Source organism: Raphanus sativus, chromosome 9, assembly GCF_000801105.2.
Source record: "Raphanus sativus cultivar WK10039 chromosome 9, ASM80110v3, whole genome shotgun sequence".
Lineage (NCBI taxonomy): Eukaryota > Viridiplantae > Streptophyta > Magnoliopsida > Brassicales > Brassicaceae > Raphanus > Raphanus sativus.
The window spans coordinates 36,733,169-36,751,295 of record NC_079519.1 but is presented as its reverse complement, the minus strand read 5'-3'; the positions used below and the strand labels follow the sequence as shown (position 1 = coordinate 36,751,295).

Here is an 18,127-nt window from a genome sequence, read left to right as displayed (position 1 = left end):
TCAAAACATTCAAACAATAGTTGTTTATTAGATATAATCTCGATAAAGGACGCTTGGAAGGATATAACTGGCGACAGGCCAGTCAAAGGCAAAATACTGAGACAGAGACACGATCGAGGCGTGGAGTCAAAGCAAACACTCTGTCTTTTGGTCAAAATGTCTAGCTGGAGCTTTTGCATGTAACGGGCCCCACATCCATAGTTCTTTCCTTTTTCTTTTTTTTCGTCTTTTCATAGTTTGGATATTTTTTCTACCTTTTTCAGTAATTATTGTTGTTAAAGGCTTATGATTTGTTTCATTTTCTTAACAATACAAAGACTCTAGATAAAAGAAAAGGAACACAAAGGTTGGATGAACAGGGAATAATAGCAATGATAATGATGCAAATACAGGGTTTACTCTCCCTCGTGGGTATCTATCTGGTGGTGGTAAGTGTGAGACTTGTAGCAGCTTTTTTGACTTACGTGCGGAGTTTTTTTAACTGCTCCAAATAGCAGTTTATCCTAAACTTTTTTTCATAATCACTCCAATTAATTTGAATAAATTCATTTATAAAATGGTAAATCCATAGATAAAATCTGAGCTTTGCACGTGTGGTGCACATGAGGCTGTGCATTTTTTTAGTTTAAACTTTGAAGAAAGGAAAAGAAAAAAGATTTCAACCCGAATCTTTAAGACAGAGAGAAAAAGAAAGTCTTTGGTCCAAACCAAAAGAAAACGTTTCCCTTTTTTATTTTGTCTATTTACTTCAATAATATCTTTTTTTTTTGTTTTCTCACGAAACACCAGACCAGATCCAATTCTTATCCTTCTCTTCCCATGTTCTCCAGCTCTGTCTCCCTCTTTAATTACTCTCTCTTTTCACACTCTTTCCATTTCACCGAAAATGCCAATGTTTCAACCGTTTAAAGGCGGTGGCTTCGACGGCCACGTCTTAGATCTACACACGGCGGTCAAAGACGGCGTCCACGGCGGAGGCGGAGAAGTCAAAACCTCGGCGGTGGAAACCGAACTAGATCTCAAAACGATGATCGAAGAGCTCGAATCACAAGAAACACCCTCTGTCTTCATCTGCCCGATCTCTCTAGAGCCGATGCAAGATCCGGTGACTCTCTGCACCGGTCAAACCTACGAGAGGTCGAACATTCTCAAATGGCTGAGCTTAGGACACCGCACTTGCCCCACCACGATGCAGGAGCTCTGGGACGATGCCGTCTTCACTCCGAACAAGACGCTCCACCAGCTGATCCACGCTTGGTTCTCGCAGAAGTACGTTTTGATGAAGAAACGGTCGGAGGACGTGGCGGGGAGAGTGATCGAGATCGTGGCGGCGTTGAGGAAGGCGAAAGGGAAAGGGAAACTTCACGCTTTGAGCGAGCTTAAAGGAGTGGTGACGTGTCACGAGATCGCTAGGAAGAGCGTTGTTGACGAAGGTGGAGTCTCTGTTATATCTTCTCTTCTGACTCCGTTCACTTCTCACGCCGTTGGATCAGAAGCTGTTGCGATTTTGGTTAACCTCGAGCTTGATTCTGTTTCGAGAGCTGGTCTGATGCAGCCGGCTAGGGTTTCGTTGATGGTCGACATGTTGAACGACGGTTCCATCGAGACGAAAATCAACTGCGCGAGGTTGATCGGGAGGTTAGTCGAGGAGAAAGGTTTTAGAGCAGAGCTCGTCTCTAGTCACAGTCTACTCGTCGGGTTGATGAGATTGGTCAAAGACAGACGGCGAAGAAACGGCGTCTCCCCAGCTTTAACGTTACTCAAATCTATCTCGGTTCATAGACAAGTGAGGAGCTTGATGGTTAGCGTCGAAGCGGTTCCTCAGTTAGTCGATGTGTTGCCTTGTCTAGGACCAGAGTGTTTGGAATCAGCTCTTTGCGTGTTGGACTCGTTGTGTTCTGACAGCGAAGGAGTAACGGCTTTGAGAGATTCTGTTAACACGATTCCTAACACCGTTAGGTTGCTGATGAGAGTGTCCGAGACGTGCACGGCTTACGCGGTTTCGATTCTTTGGTCGGTTTGCAGATTAGCTTCTCGAGAGTGTTCGTCTCTCGCGGTTGAGCTTGGTCTGGCTGCTAAGCTTTTGCTTGTGATACAGAGTGGATGTGATCCAGCTTTGAAGCAACGTTCGGCTGAGTTGTTGAAGCTGTGTAGTCTACATTATTCAGATACAATGTTTATTTCTAAATGTAAACTCACACCAACGATTCAGTAATGTTTGTTTTTTGACAAATTTTGCCTTTTTAAGTTTGTTTAACGAGATTAAATTCGTATTTTGTACATTGGAGGGGAGTTAAAGAAGTCTTTTCTCTTAACATGCATTTGGTCTGTTTTTTTTCTAATTGTGTGGATGATGAATGATCGAAAAAGAAAGAGATGATTTGACAAGCAAATCGTTTTCTTGACACTGTTAACTGTTTGTTTGTCCAATAATACACGTTTTATCCTGTTACTTCTTACGTTACGTCTGAAGGTGAACAATTCTCCGTGATCATTGAAACAAGTGATGTCACTGATGTGAGAGATATTGTCTCGAAATAAAATCTGAGCAGTTACCAATCTTTTTTTTTTTTTGGCTTAGTTGATCTCTTGTGAAATTGCACCCATTTAAAAAAAATGAAAAAGAGCTAAGTTTATGAGAGAACTAACAAACATCATGTCGGAACTCTTTAAATGGGCCCTAGTCGAACTAAACATAAAACCGAATGCATAACTCACGAAGTTAGTTGGACAAATACAAATGGGCTTTAAATGGGCTTATTACTTACTCGGTCCTTTCATCGCCACGTGTGTTCTTTTTCCATCTCATGTTTTCCTTTTTGTTGTGTTCCATCGTCGCCAAACTGCTTTGATCAGGTTTCTTGTCTGAACAATGGCAAGTCTCTCTGTACGAACGCCAAGTTCCATTCAGATTCTTCGTTCCTCTGTTTCTCCTATGTGCTCGAAACACTTGTTTCGATCATCATCAAACTTTTCATCTTCCATCGTTTCTACTCCTTTTGCCAGATCAAAATCCAATTCCCCGATCTCTAGACCTCGCGTTGTTCTCGCGAGAGCAGCTTCCACGGGAGTAGCTAATCCCGTCACTGAGTACAGAGAAGACATCGGTGAGATCCTCGGGGATGTCTCCATGTTTACTGCTTCAGGCCAGCCCGTGAAGTTCAGCAATCTCTTGGATCAGAACGATGTATATAATAGTTCTGTGCTAATTACTTGTTATCCAAGAAAACGAATCTGAGGATGCATATAACAACGAGTTCTTGTGATTTTTTTTAATTACACAGGGAGTTTCTGCTGTTGTGCTTTTGAGGCATTTCGGATGCGTTTGCTGGTAAATTAGTTTGAATACCGATGATTGGCAAAATCTTTTTCAAATCACCGGTGATCTTTTTGCTATATGTGAAAGTTGGGAGCTTGCCACTGCATTGAGAGAGGCGAAACCACGGTTTGATGCGGCTGGTGTTAAACTGGTTGCGGTTGGTGTTGGAACTCCTGATAAGGCTCGTATACTTGCATCTCGGGTAAACTTCTCTTCTCTTTGTTTCTGTTTCTCTGTTTTCTAGGAATATACACTGTCACTGTACCATATGGCTGCTGCTTTCTCTTTGGATGTATGTTACGTGTGTAATATTTATATGATAGATAAAAGAGATTGAAACATAAGATAGCTCACTAGAGCTTAACTACGTTCAAGAAGGTCAAAGTTACAATCAGTGGTTACAGAAAAATCCTAATCACAACTCATTATTAGTCAACTAACAGTGTTTGTTTTAATTGCTTTAGTTGCCTTTTCCAATGGAATGTCTTTACGCCGATCCTGAGCGCAAGGTAACGCAAATAAGAGAAAACAGAAACTCTACCTTGTTTTTTTTATCGACTTATCTTTGGTGTTAAGATGGTGTTTTTTTTCTCTCTTAAAAATATGCAGGCATATGATGTTCTTGGATTATACTACGGATTAGGCCGCACTTTCTTCAACCCCGCTAGCGTATGAACCGCCTCAGCGTTTTTACTGTTTGATTGTTTCTAAATACATTTACCTTGGAATATCTTAGCAGCTTTGTTTAATATACAGACTAAGGTCTTCTCAAGATTTGACGAGATACGAGAAGCTACGAAGAACTACACCATACAAGCCACTCCTGAAGACAGAAGCAGTGTGTTGCAACAGGTTTGTTTCTTCGCAACGACAAGATTTATAACAGATAAAGCATGTCTGCGCTTTGTTTGAACCTTTCTCTCCGTGTTCTTCTCAGGGAGGTACGTTTGTTTTCAGAGGCAAGAAGCTCTTGTATGGTCGAAAAGACGAAGGTACTGGTGATCACCCATCTCTAGATGATGTTCTCAATGTCTGCTGCACAACACAAGCCACTGTTGCTTGAACATTGGTTTAAAGTCTCTCTGGTTTGGTTTAATGCTTACATCACTGTATAATTGTAGCTATTAATATCTATCTTATTAAATCAGAAACATTCTGTTGGACCTAACATTTATTTTGTAAGTTTTTAAATTAAATACACATTTATACTTTATAGTTAAACATACATTAAGTCACTAATGTTCCTTTCTTTATACTACTATCCATGTTTCCAAACAATATACTTATTTCTTTATACTACTATATCAATGTTTCCAAACAATATATTTTTTTATACTACTATCCATGTTTTCCAATAATACAATAATTAATCTTAGTTATTTTATATCTATCATTTTCTCTTTTAAATTTTGTAGAAACGTCATAATTTCATAAATTGCAAAATAGTGAACTTTAAAATTTCGATTATAAGATTACAAATTATGAAACTATTACAATTTAAATCCAATTAGATTACATATCGGTCATCCATTAGTTCAATCGGTTAGTCTCGGGTGTTAGTGATTTTTTAATATGAATATTTTAAAAACATAAATTGAATTGTCAGATCTCCGGATTAACCGGTATAATCACAATCGGGTTGAATTTAAAAATACTGATTTAAATGCAAAAATATTTTAAATACACACTCTTTAAAAATAACCAAAATATTTGTTAAATTATTAGTGAAATTTTTCATCGTAAAATATTCCGCGCTTCAAAAGCGCGGGTCAAAATCTAGTATGTTTTAAAGATGATAATAAATTATAAATAGTATACATTTGAACCACACAAGTTTATAGTGTAAAGATAAGACAATAGTTTGGTATATAATTGGAGTTTGGTTGTCTTTTTTAGTAGTGCGTTTGTATTTATTTGAACTCTGAGTTACAAGTGAGTGAACTGTTAGCATCACATACATATAGAATAATTATATCATTTCAATCATGACCAACAAAATAAAAACATATACTTCAAGATATCTACATTATTTTTAGATGATTGGGATATCAATCTTCACATGATAAAAATATACTTCACTAAAGAAATCTTATATTTATTTATTTATTTAGGAAAAGACAGAGAGGCTTGTCGAATTAATACTGTAATACTCTACACGTCTCGTAAATATGGTCAAACAAATACAATTAAATTGCGAAATGCGGTGTGACATGACTAAGCAATGCATGAAACCTTGGTCTATATCCCCTACCTATAACGTTTTTAAATGCTTAAAAAGATGAAAACACACATTTTTGAAAGTGACTAGCGTGTATACGATAATGGTAATTAGATAAAATTATTGAGAAGATTAACCAATAGTCTCTAATTTACAAACAAACCATGTAATCTCATATTCTTATATATATATCAATTCTTTGTTAATTTAAGTATGCTAATAACAATTTAACAGTTGACTAAACACATAGTTAAATTAGTGTAATCTCTAAAATTTGATATTTATTCATTTTGGAAATACTTTAAAATAATTAATTTGTTCATTCATGTATTGTTTACTAATAGTATTCCTAAAATGATCCCCTAATAAATGGACAACTACTTACATATATAATCTCTATAGTGCGCACAGCCCGAAGTCATACTAACGTACGCATTAATACCCGGCCGAAAGACGATCACTCTCACAAGCAAAACAATATTTTTCCCAGCGATACGTTTTCAATCTCCTCTCTACTTTCTTTTTTGTTTTTCTTTAATATATTTTTGCTTAAACACTCACGTGAAAATCTTCATCCTTTTTTGAAAAAAAAATCCCTAACTCTAACAATGCCGGCGAATCACCACCGGTTTAGCAACCGGATAGTCTTACTCTTCCTCCTAACACTCGAAACAGCGCGGCGTCCAGCTTCCGGCGACTCAAACGACGCGGCGTGTCTCGCGAATCTCCACCAAACCCTAGAAGACCCCGCGAACAATCTCCACAACTGGACCAAACCCTTCTTCTCCAACCCCTGCCCCGCCGTCTCCGACTCCCACCTCCGCGGCGTCACCTGCAACAACGGCAGAGTCTACAAACTCTCCCTAACAAACCTCTCCCTCCGCGGCTCCATCTCCCCTCTCATCTCCAGCTGCACCAACCTCCAGTCCCTCGATCTCTCCTCCAACCAGATCTCCGGCGAGATCCCGCCGGAGATCCAGTCCCTATCCAACCTCGCCGTTCTCAACCTCTCCTCCAACCGTCTCTCCGGCGAGATCTCGCCTCAGCTCGCGCGGTGCTCTTTCCTCAACGTCATCGATCTCCACGGTAACGGACTCTCCGGCGCGATCCCGCAGCAGCTCGGGACTCTCGCGAGGCTATCGGCGTTCGACGTGTCGAATAACAGGTTGTCCGGTCAGATTCCGGCGAATCTGGGGATGATGCGTAGTGACGGAAACTCGGCGAGGTTCAATTCGAGCTCGTTCGCGGGGAATAAGAAGCTGTATGGGTATCCGTTGGAGGAGAGGGAGAGGAGCAAGGGGTTGTCGGTGATGGCGATCGTTGGGATTGGGCTTGGGAGTGGAGTCGCGAGTTTGGTGATTAGCTTCACGGGAGTGTGTATATGGTTGAAGGTCACGGAGAAGAAGATGGAGGAGGAAGAAGGAAAGATTAGTCACTCCATGCCTGTTTACTAATCCAATGTTATTATTAACAAACAAAACTAAAGATACAAAATAGGGAATTCATAAATGCGAATTTACTCTTGATAATTGCTCTAATCTTTGTTTAGATGTATTTATTTCTGTTCATCTTTTGGATTTTCTCTTTGTTTTAGTTAACTTATCCTAAAATAAATGTGATTTGTAATTGGGTATATATTAACAAGAAAAGGCAAGACTGGTTTGTGGAATACTACGCTGTCTTGTTTTACACTTGTACTATTCTTATCATGAAACTTTGATTTGTAAAATGTAATTTGGCTAAACTCCGAGTTAAGGGATTGGGACGGGGACCATTACGGGACACTTGACATGTACTGCTATGTTGGATATATGTTGGTGGATGGATAGTCTAGTCAAAGAACCGTCCGACATCTTGATGCCATCGATCAAAAGGCAAAGAATATAATTTAATTCTCTCTGTAACGTTAGAACTCTGCATAAGAATTTAGGTGGACCAGGTTTGGGGCCTTAAAAGTTGAGGGCCTGCTCTCTTATTAGTAAAACGAAACCTTCTGGAAGACCGTCATTACAAATCTCATGCATGTCCCATAGCACGGACCAGTTATCTATCGACTCTAATTGAGCTGCTTCATGGGTTCGTCATGACTCATGGCTCCAAATTACCTAATAGACCGCACGAGCAGTGATAAAAGCCCACCCAATAACCGATACAGGCCCAAACATACTTTTGAAACTTGCAAGTGTCGGCAAGAAGTCTATTATTGTTAGTTAAATGCGCAGAACAGAAACGAAGGCGTATTAAGAGTAGCACGCACTCTCCCTTCCTTTTCGCTTGACAAATAACACTGTGCTATAGGAAGCTCTCCTCCGCTTAGTAAAATTTTCTTTCTAGCTAAAAAAGCTTTCACACACGAACGTTCTCGGATCTGAGATCTTTGGATCCGAATTCGAAATCCGCTAATTCAAAGGTACGTTATACTTTTTCCTTTCATTGATTTGGTTTTCGGATTCTATCGAATTCTTCGTAGCAGTGTGAGCTCCGTGTTCCGTGGATCTAACTATATTGATTCGTTTATGTGGATATGTTAGGTAGATTAGGGGCTCTTATATATTAGAAACTCGCCGAGCATTGTGTATTCTCACAGTGCTGATTTATTGCTAAATTATATTTGTTGAAATGGTACCATTTTTTCATGGATCTGTAATTTTAATGATTGTTGTGCGTTAAATCGTGTAGATATTTGGTTTTGTGTGTTAATAATCTTTTTGAATGTTTTTTTTTCTTTGTTTTTTTCTTATGATTTTGAAAGGTGAAAGAAAAGATTTAAGCTATTTAGAGTGATGGCAAGAAGGCAAGTAGGTTCGACGAGGCGTGTAGGAGATAGTGGAAGCTTCCCTTTCGTAGGAGCTTTGCACTCTAAATCACGTTCCTCTCCTCTCTTATCTATTTGCCTTGTTCTCCTTGGAGCATGCCTTCTCATTGGTTATGCTTTCAGTGGTCCAGGTTTTTGTTTCTCTTCAAAGTTTGCTTCTGATTGATTACTACTTGAAAAGGCCTCTAATTTCAGATTCTTGTATTAATAATTAACAGGTATGTTTAAGAGTATCAGAGAGGTCAGCAAGATCACAGGTACTTCCTTGTGTTTCTCATCGACAGTGGCTCGACACGTGGCATTAACATGTCGAATGGATTTGTCTTTGTCTAACAACTTTTTTTTTCCAGGTGACTATTCATGCACATCAGAAGTTCAAAGAGCCATCCCTCTTCTCAAGACCGCTTACGGAGACAGCATGCGGAAAGTCTTGCACGTGGGTCCTGACACATGCGCGGTGGTCTCTACTCTGTTGAAGGAAGATGAGACCGAAGCGTGGGGTGTTGAACCGTACGATGTTGAGGATGCAGACTCCAGCTGCAAAAGTCTTTTGCGTAAAGGCTTGGTACGTGTGGCTGACATCAAGTTCCCTCTCCCTTACCGGGCAAAGTCGTTTTCTCTCGTCATCGTCTCGGATGCTCTGGATTACCTCTCCCCCAAGTATCTCAACAAGACCGTTCCTGAACTTGCACGTGTTGCTTCAGATGGTCTCCTTCTCTTTGCAGGTAACTAAAAACACACAGGCTTTTCAGGAAGCATCCAAAGAGATGTTGTGTAATCCATTCTAACTTTCATTAATTTATAGGTAATCCTGGTAAGCAAAAGGCCAAAGCTGCGGAACTATCCAAGTTTGGAAGACCTGTAAGTTCACCAGAACCCATGTCCTTCTGTACCTGTCCGGTTCAGGAACTTGATGCAATTTTTTTCGCTGTTTTTGCAGGCTAAAATGCGTAGCTCGTCGTGGTGGAACCGTTTCTTCTCACAGACGAATCTAGAGGAAAACGAAGCAGCGAGCAAGAAGTTCGAAAAAGCAGCTACCAAGGTTTCATACACACCAGCTTGTCAAATCTTCCACCTCAAGCCATTACATTAGAAACATTATTGTTATTACTGGGTCTTGAAAAGCATCAGAAGACCAGATATGTCTCTTCCTCTTATGTTATATGCCTTCTTCCCCTCTTATAGAAAGAAACAGAAAGTTCCACAGAGTTGTAACACAGTCTCAACAATTTGATTCATAATTTTACTATTTAATAAGTTAAGCTTGCATTTGTTTCATTTTAAGCTATGACATTATCAGATAATCAAGTTTATCAAAAACAATTATGAATAATGTTTTCTGACAAAAAAAACGAATATTATTATGTTTAGGAGATCATTATATTATATATATATATATATCAGTAACTGATACACTCCTAGATAGTAGAGAAGGCTAGGTGCAGCTCTACAAATCAAGAAGAGGCCTCCCTGGGTTCCCCTTGCTATTTGATTTGGTTATACAAACCAGGCCCAATATTAAAATCCATAATGTGTGATGTATGAGAATGACCCACGTTTCATTACGCCTACTCATATGAACGATAAATATCAGGTTTATCTGTTGACTTGAGCTGAAACAAAGCCTGGACATTTCACTATTTCAGGGCCGAGCCTGAACTACACATGCTAATCTTATGATATGCTATGTATTGCTGCCAAACTAATCATTTTCCATTTGTATAAAACTAATCTTTAGTAGGCTATAAAAGTTGAACTATTTGTCCAAAATACACAAAAAACGAACAAAAATACAACATGGGTTCTTATAAATATGGAAAAATGATATTAACAGTTAAGCAAAAAAAAAAAAAATATGGAAAACGAGAGGGGAGGGACAAACACAGACTGGTATAAAGACATAAACATAAGTTGACCTTAGTGTTTGTTAACTTGGTATCCAATGCAGGTGGGAGTTGTATTTTATCAAAGTTTTTATCTGAATTATTATTGGCCTTGATATATATATATCACATTTGTATAGACTATAGACAAAACTTTCATAAAACATGTAAAAACTAAAAAGTAACCACTATTCATGTTCTAGGAATTTTGTTTTATAACTCTTTTTTTTTTGCAAAAATGTTTTATAACTCTTACTCGCTTTCTTTTAGTGAATCACATTTTATATACCTATCATTGGCTACTCATACATTCAAAGATACAACCTCAATAGACGAGAGAGATCAGCTAGAATGAAGACTCAATCACCAAATCATTCAAGAAAATACAAAATAGAAAAAAATGCTTAATACATATCAGGGCTGAAGAGTGTTTAATGGGACCCGTTTTACAAATTTTGGAACATGAATAGTGGTTTTTAAGAAAAACAAAAATGGAAAAAACAAAGATCACGATGGTTGTCACAAAATGTTTTTGTTTGATTAATGGATTTGGGGTGGGTAGGGTCTTATAACCTACACTTTTCACATGCATTCTTAAACCCTATTTCTACTGCATCTCCATGTGCTTCCCCTCACGTCTCTACCTCCTCTCTATGATTTTATAAGACCATTTAGTAACAATACAAATGTATACATCATTTATTCTCTAATATCTTTAACTATCTATGATTTTTTTTAAAAAAATATTTCCATATACATACGGCTCAAACTCAACCACTTATGTTTTAAAACTATGATCGTTTATATTTATCAAAATTACAAAGTAGGATTTGTTTAGAAATAATTTACTGTACTTCTTTTGATTAAAATATGAATTATATCAGTTGCTATATAATTTCATAAGTTCTATCTTTATTTAGGTCCTTTTTATCTGTATCTATTTCCTTTCTTCTGATAACACATAAAATTGGGAATACAGCAACTCTACTTTTATGATAAAAGTTAAAAGAATACAAATGTGGTGTTCTATCTTGATCCTTCAAAATACAGAATCTAATTTTTTCTGTGGTATTAATTTATGTGTTGATATGATATCTTTTGGTTGTTTCAGAAAACGCAATCAAGGTGATGAATGCCGATATATATGGCTTCATCACCATCAATATGATGATTTCACATGCTATCTTCAATGAGTCGTTTTGCATTTTATCATTATTAAGGGTTGTTATTTGAGGACCCATTTTGATTGCGCAAGTCAAATCAATTTGAGCTTTTAATATATTGAAAAATAATCTGAGAAAATCACAACGTCTAAATAATTCTTTAAAAATCAAAATGGTGTATGAAATACAGAAATAGTATGGATTTTCTGACGTCAACTTTTATTATTTTAGAGGAACAATATACTACTAGACTATTATTACCTACCAAATAATATTCCAGTTAAGTTAGTTGGTAGTTGGAGTCAAACTTAAATCGGAAAATTTCGCCTAAAAATCTGGGGGCATAACTTATAAACCAACGGCTACCACCACTGACTTTGATTTCGTCCACCTGATTTTGTTGGTTAATATAACTCAACTGGGTTGATTAAATATGAAGGAAGTATATTAATCATTAACCTATGTCCGAACAGACAGATAATTCTTTTATTCTTCCATGTTTAAGAGAAATCTTTCAAAAATATGATAAAAGAATTCCATTCTGTTTTTGTTCTTCATATTTTAAAATTTTACATATTCAGAATGAAAATAGTTTCATAATTTCACACAACACATATATATATCATTCCAGTTAGTAGAACTTTTATTTTGTAATAGTCGTCTTATTTTCCCATGACTATCATCTGGAATCATCCAATTCATTGATTATCTTGTATGCGAATATAACTGGCTCAACAGGTAATAAAACTCCATGATCTTACTCCAATTGAGAATTTATTTGATCTTCACATTAGTACATATATCGAATATCGATCATTGTAATTAGTCTCTTAGTGATATTAAAACAACCATCATGGTACTTGGTAAGTGAAAACTTAAATTTGCATGAAAATGATCTCATTGAATAAATACGTTGTCGTAAATGAGTGGAGAATGAGGAAAAGGAAAATTAATGGCGGACCAACACATATGGGACTACTAGAGTTAGGGAGCACATACCATCTTTCGTATAAATAAAAGTATAAATGTATACATACGTATACAAGATCAATATAGTGAGCCAACAGAATTTCTTAAAGCGATTCGATGTCGGTATGGCATTACATTTGATCCCCACTTGTCAATCTTCCGTTGTTTTTCTTGTATTTCACTTTGCTTGTTTTCCAGTTTTACGTTTACCATTCTAATCTTATTTTATTAAATATTATATAAGTCAAAGTTACAGGTTCTGATAAGAAAATTTCGTATGATGTCACAACTTCTGCATAAATAATGATTTCTAATTGCCATATTTAGGCTCTAGATTAAAGGGGATATGGTCTAGTAATAAGGGACGGTCCGGCGGTGACGGAAACGCGTAAAGGCTAATCATTTAACGACACTAAAATACCATTATTTAATACGTCGACAACGATATTTTTCCTTTCTTATCCCGATTAATTTATAAAAACTGTTAGCTAAGTATACTCAAATCCTAGGAAACGAACAAATAAGCTCAAAATTTGTCATTCAATTTATTTGTATATATATAGAATTGGAAGTTTTTGAAAACATACAAATACTAAGATTTATTGATGAATGTGTGAATGCAAATAATAAATAGAATTGATTCAATGATGGATCACACATAGTATAAAGCGCTATTTGCAATGTATTCAATAATTAATAATTATTCTCATCAAATAATAGCTGATTGATAATTAGAGTCGTATTAAAATACAATAAAAAATAAGTTGCATCACATGTCTTAACGACATTTACTAAAACTACGTAAAAAGTCTCACAGTTTCTGATTCTGTTGTCATCTATATATATCTCTTAACATACCCGTTGCTTCTCAAAACATATCTCACTCTTCACCAGCTTAAGTCCTAAATTCAAAATCTTCTTTTCTCTCTATCTCACTCTCTTCTGACATTAATTCTCTCCTCGACCAAAATCTCGTAACCTAAAATCAGAAAAATGAAACAGCTTTCTACAAAAGTGACAAGCAATGGTCATGGACAAGACTCATCCTACTTCCTGGGATGGGAAGAGTACGAGAAGAATCCTTACGATGAGATGGAGAACCCTAATGGGATGATCCAGATGGGTCTTGCTGAAAACCAGCTATGTTTTGATCTCATCGAGTCATGGCTAGCTAAAAACCAGGACGCAGCTAGTCTCAAGAGGAAAGGTCAATCCATTTTCAGAGAGCTTGCTCTCTTTCAAGACTATCACGGCATGCCTGAATTCAAAAAAGTAAGTCAAAAGATATTAACCTATGACTTGTATCACAAGTAATAATAATTTTCTCAGTTCTCATGAACATATTCATTGTTATAGGCTATGGCTGAGTTCATGGAAGAGATACGAGGTAACAGAGTCACTTTCGATCCTAAAAAGATTGTTTTAGCCGCTGGTTCGACCTCGGCGAACGAGACTCTCATGTTCTGTCTCGCTGAGCCTGGCGATGCTTTCCTTTTGCCTACTCCTTACTATCCTGGGTAAGTTACATTTATAACCCTAATCTCACTTTACTTGGATCCCAAGCACATTCATTAAAACTCTCTGCTTACGTTTTGGCTTTTTGATGAATATTACAGATTTGATAGAGATCTTAAATGGAGAACCGGAGCCGAGATCGTGCCAATCCACTGCTCAAGCTCCAATGGCTTTCAAATCACGGAATCAGCCCTGCAACAAGCTTACCAACAAGCTCACAAACTTGATCTCAAAGTCAAAGGAGTTCTTGTCACGAACCCATCTAACCCACTTGGCACCGCGTTGACCAGACGTGAGCTTAATCTTCTCGTTGACTTCATCACTTCAAAGAACATTCATCTCATCAGCGACGAGATCTACTCTGGAACTATGTTCGGGTTTGAACAGTTCATAAGCGTAATGGATGTCTTGCAAGACAAGAAACTCGAAAACACCGAGGTTTCTAAAAGAGTCCACATCGTTTATAGCCTTTCTAAAGATCTAGGGCTTCCTGGCTTCCGCGTGGGAGCTATCTACTCCAACAACGAGATGGTCGTCTCCGCAGCTACAAAAATGTCCAGTTTCGGTCTTGTTTCTTCTCAGACTCAGTACCTTCTCTCGGCATTGCTCTCGGACAAGAAGTTCACAAGCCAGTACCTCGAGGAGAACCAGAAACGGCTCAGGTCCAGACAGAAACGCCTTGTGTCTGGTCTTGAGTCCTCGGGGATTACTTCCCTTAGAAGCAACGCGGGTTTGTTTTGTTGGATCGACATGAGACACCTCTTGGACACGAACACATTCGAAGCAGAGCTCGACCTTTGGAAAAAGATTGTTTACAACGTGAAGCTAAACATCTCTCCCGGTTCGTCTTGTCACTGCACTGAACCGGGTTGGTTTAGGGTTTGTTTCGCTAATATGAGTGAGGATACACTTGATTTGGCCTTGAAGAGGCTCAAAACGTTCGTAGAGTCTACAGACTGTGGACGGATGATATCAAGAAAAAGCCATGAAAGACTCAAGAGTTTAAGGAAGAAGACAGTCTCTAACTGGGTTTTCCGGGTTTCATGGTCAGACCGTGTACCTGATGAGCGATGAAACTATTCATCTCCCTGAGTTTGAGACTACAAATGGAACAAAATAAAAAAAAAACTTCAAGGTTTTTTCTTCTTCTTTAATTCCTTCATTTTTTTTTTTATATTTTGGAAGTATTTTCCGTTTCCAAGGTATCTATAATATCATTATATATGTGTAATTTTCATAAATGTTTGCGTGAGTTTTAATGCATTTTTTTCGGGTGTAACCTTGTTAAGTGTTGTTGTTTTTTTTTTTTGAAACTTTACTATAAGTGCTGTTATACGTGCCTAAAATGCACTCAGTCCGGATGTGGATTTGCAGTGGCTATATATATTCTCTCTGTTTTTTAAAGATACATATTCTAAATTTTTTACATATATTAATAAATCACATTAAAAATGCATTGATTTTTGTGAATAATAATTTTCCATAATCTTTAACCAATAAAAATCCAATAAACACAATTAATTTTCTTGAAGTTAACAAATTTTCATTAAATAATACATTGAAAAAATAAAAAATATATCTTTTTAAAACAATTTTTTTTTCTAGAACATGGATCTTTAAAAAACAGAGGGAGTACATTATTTCCCTTTGTAATTTTAATAAATGTTTGCATAATTGCATGTATTGTGTAATCCACTCCACTTAATATATATCATATTTGAATTTGTAAATATGTGTTTATCCATCGTTAAAAAAATGTGTTTCCTTAATTTGGGTTAATTTCTGAATCGGTTGCCATGCAATCACCTTTGGCTATAAGTCTATGATGATTGTTAACGTTAGTTAAGGACGTTAGTACATATATGATATTATCAATGAGGCCTATAATTTTGAACGTTATTTAGCTGGTTAATAAATCTTACTATCGCAATATGGCGAGAATTGGTCAACTGAGGAAGCAAATTAGGAAAGTCAAATGAGACGTCTTTACACTTCATCTCTTTGTTCAAGATGTTCCATGAAGACATATTGATAAATGAATTAAACAAACTGACAAATAAATCTTCAATAGTATAGATAGCAAGATGATATATAAATGGACAATCGATTTTTACTCCATTTAAAAACATAGTTTTGGATCGTTTTACAACTGTATATAATAATAGACTCTTACAGCGATGTTAACAAATATCATGGTCCAGTGATTACAATGATTAGAGATTTAAACATTTGCAACAATTCAATCATAGCTACCGAAATCAATAATTTTGTAAAACTAAAAGGCTCCAATCATTTAAAGAGAAAAGGCATTATATAACATTTTATTTATTTTGTGTAATTTATGTCCAGAGGGATAAAGTAGGATAATTGTCATATCAAAGCCTAATCATATAATGAGTGATACCGGTCAAAGGTTATGATGCTAATTCTATTATAGATACTTATCAAACAACAAAAAAATAAAAAAAAAACTGAAAATTCCATGAGCCTTGTTGGTACTACTAAAACTAGGAACTATATAAATACAACTTTACTAACCGAAACTTATTGGACTTGAGCATGATACGCGGCTATACTGGCCGTAGCGGCAAATGATGCTTGCATGTGAAGAGCATTAATTCGGTGGCTGAGTCCCCACAATATCTCTGAAATAATTAATATATAATTCGATTAAATATGTAATAGAGATAAGTATACTATAAATATACTTTGAGAAATGAGATTGAGAATTTGGTTGGATTTGAGAATCCGCAATCCGTAATGAGTAATACTGATTGAGTATTGTACTTAAAAGTCTTAATTGCATATGACCGACCGTAACAATACAAACGAGATATGTGTAGTCGTTGTACCAAAAAAAAATTCGTTGTTGGTACTACTTGCAAATATATTAAGCCGCATGGAATAATAACATGATATCATAAGAAATAAATCGGTTCGTCAACTTAGTTATATATTAATCATAAGGTTGGTGAATGTTAATTCCAAGATTAGTGTAAACCTAATGAAATTCCAAGTTACATTGCTAAGTACGCATAAAAGCCAATTATATGTTATGAAACTTAGTGAATTCCACTAACAAAGAATCAAAGTCAATGTCCTTTTTCTACATATTGAGTTTCTATGTATTAACGTATTGTAATTTGTAAACCATGTTAATCGGTGGTAAGCCGTAACATACGAACGATTCACCATTAGGAAATATCCAAATCAGATCATGTTGGGTGGTATGCTTTCGAGATAATTCAATCAATAGCACTAACTGCGTTCCTACGTAGACGGACCATATAGTCTATGGCTCTATCTAATTGGTTGACCAAAAGAGTGAGTGGAAATATCTAATTATTTTTTATTCTTTAAACTTGATACTATTTATAAAAAATAAGAATAATTAATTTTTTTTTATTCTTTAAATTTGATAGCATTTATAAGATTTTTTTTTTCAATATTTTTTCTCATTCCTTTTAATTTAAGGAATCAAATAATAATTATATTCTTTATAAAATCCGGGAAGAAACAATAAGAAACAATATTTCTATTATTCTTCCTTTTTTTTTTCTGGTCACTAGCTCGAGCCTATAAGATTTACTAAAAAAAACAAATAAAGGAAGAAAACTATCTTGAAACCCCATTAACCAAAAAAAAGAAGACTATATATATAACATGTCAAGTTTGAACTAAGCTTTGAGAATTGAGACTTTGAGTCACGTGACCTTCATGAGTAAGGCCATATAACTGCACATGCCATGACACATAATCATATAACATCACCTCCATACACACATATACATAACAAACATGAATTCTTAAATTTGTGTTTTCTCCATTTTTAACTTCGACCAATAGGACAAATCATTTGGATAACAAACACATACTATACGCGTGGCCCGTTAGCATGAGGGGACATCTACGCATGGCTTTGTTACTTACATGAGACAACCTGCATGAGTACGTATACACCTTTTTTAGAGGACAAAAATATGCCGCATACATACTGATGCACACATAAACATATAGTGTATAAATAATACGGAATCAAAACTTTATATATTATAATTAAGCTCTAGCCTCTAATAGGGATGAGGGTCACGTTAGTTTTTCTCGTACTTGATGCATAGCTTATGAGTCGGGAAGTCACTTGACCTTTTTCTTATAGGCGAGCATTTTTCCATTTTTTATTATTTAATTACCGTGGAACTTTAGTCAAGGTTGTGCTTCGTGTATATACATCCACTTAATATGAGT

General features: G+C 36.3%; 5 protein-coding genes across 5 annotated transcripts; all 5 read left to right on the top strand.

The window, feature by feature from the left end:
* Window positions 1–699: 699 nt before the first annotated feature.
* LOC108824013 (U-box domain-containing protein 31) lies at window positions 700–2,315 on the top strand. The gene has a single exon (XM_018597343.2). It carries the CDS (start codon window positions 887–889, stop codon window positions 2,213–2,215), a length of 1,329 nt encoding a protein of 442 aa, XP_018452845.1. The 5' UTR covers window positions 700–886; the 3' UTR covers window positions 2,216–2,315.
* A 515-nt stretch (window positions 2,316–2,830) lies between these two features.
* On the top strand, window positions 2,831–5,272 carry LOC108827981 (thioredoxin-like protein AAED1, chloroplastic). Its single transcript, XM_018601512.2, has 8 exons — window positions 2,831–3,187; window positions 3,285–3,331; window positions 3,407–3,521; window positions 3,784–3,828; window positions 3,929–3,988; window positions 4,076–4,171; window positions 4,257–4,388; window positions 5,105–5,272. Exons 1-7 carry the CDS (start codon window positions 2,873–2,875, stop codon window positions 4,380–4,382), a joined length of 804 nt encoding a protein of 267 aa, XP_018457014.1. The 5' UTR covers window positions 2,831–2,872; the 3' UTR covers window positions 4,383–4,388; window positions 5,105–5,272.
* A 684-nt stretch (window positions 5,273–5,956) lies between these two features.
* Window positions 5,957–7,215, top strand: LOC108824160 (receptor-like protein 57). Its single transcript, XM_018597531.2, has one exon. It carries the CDS (start codon window positions 6,146–6,148, stop codon window positions 6,989–6,991), a length of 846 nt encoding a protein of 281 aa, XP_018453033.1. The 5' UTR covers window positions 5,957–6,145; the 3' UTR covers window positions 6,992–7,215.
* Window positions 7,216–7,786: 571 nt separating this feature from the next.
* LOC108827982 (probable pectin methylesterase CGR3) lies at window positions 7,787–9,614 on the top strand. Its single transcript, XM_018601513.2, has 6 exons — window positions 7,787–7,947; window positions 8,290–8,483; window positions 8,571–8,609; window positions 8,703–9,077; window positions 9,158–9,213; window positions 9,293–9,614. Exons 2-6 carry the CDS (start codon window positions 8,321–8,323, stop codon window positions 9,443–9,445), a joined length of 786 nt encoding a protein of 261 aa, XP_018457015.1. The 5' UTR covers window positions 7,787–7,947; window positions 8,290–8,320; the 3' UTR covers window positions 9,446–9,614.
* A 3,640-nt stretch (window positions 9,615–13,254) lies between these two features.
* LOC108827978 (1-aminocyclopropane-1-carboxylate synthase 5-like) lies at window positions 13,255–15,300 on the top strand. The gene is made up of 3 exons (XM_018601509.2): window positions 13,255–13,639; window positions 13,724–13,884; window positions 13,984–15,300. The coding sequence occupies exons 1-3, from the start codon at window positions 13,361–13,363 to the stop codon at window positions 14,954–14,956; spliced, it is 1,413 nt and encodes a 470-aa protein (XP_018457011.1). The 5' UTR covers window positions 13,255–13,360; the 3' UTR covers window positions 14,957–15,300.
* The last annotated feature ends 2,827 nt before the right edge of the window (window positions 15,301–18,127 follow it).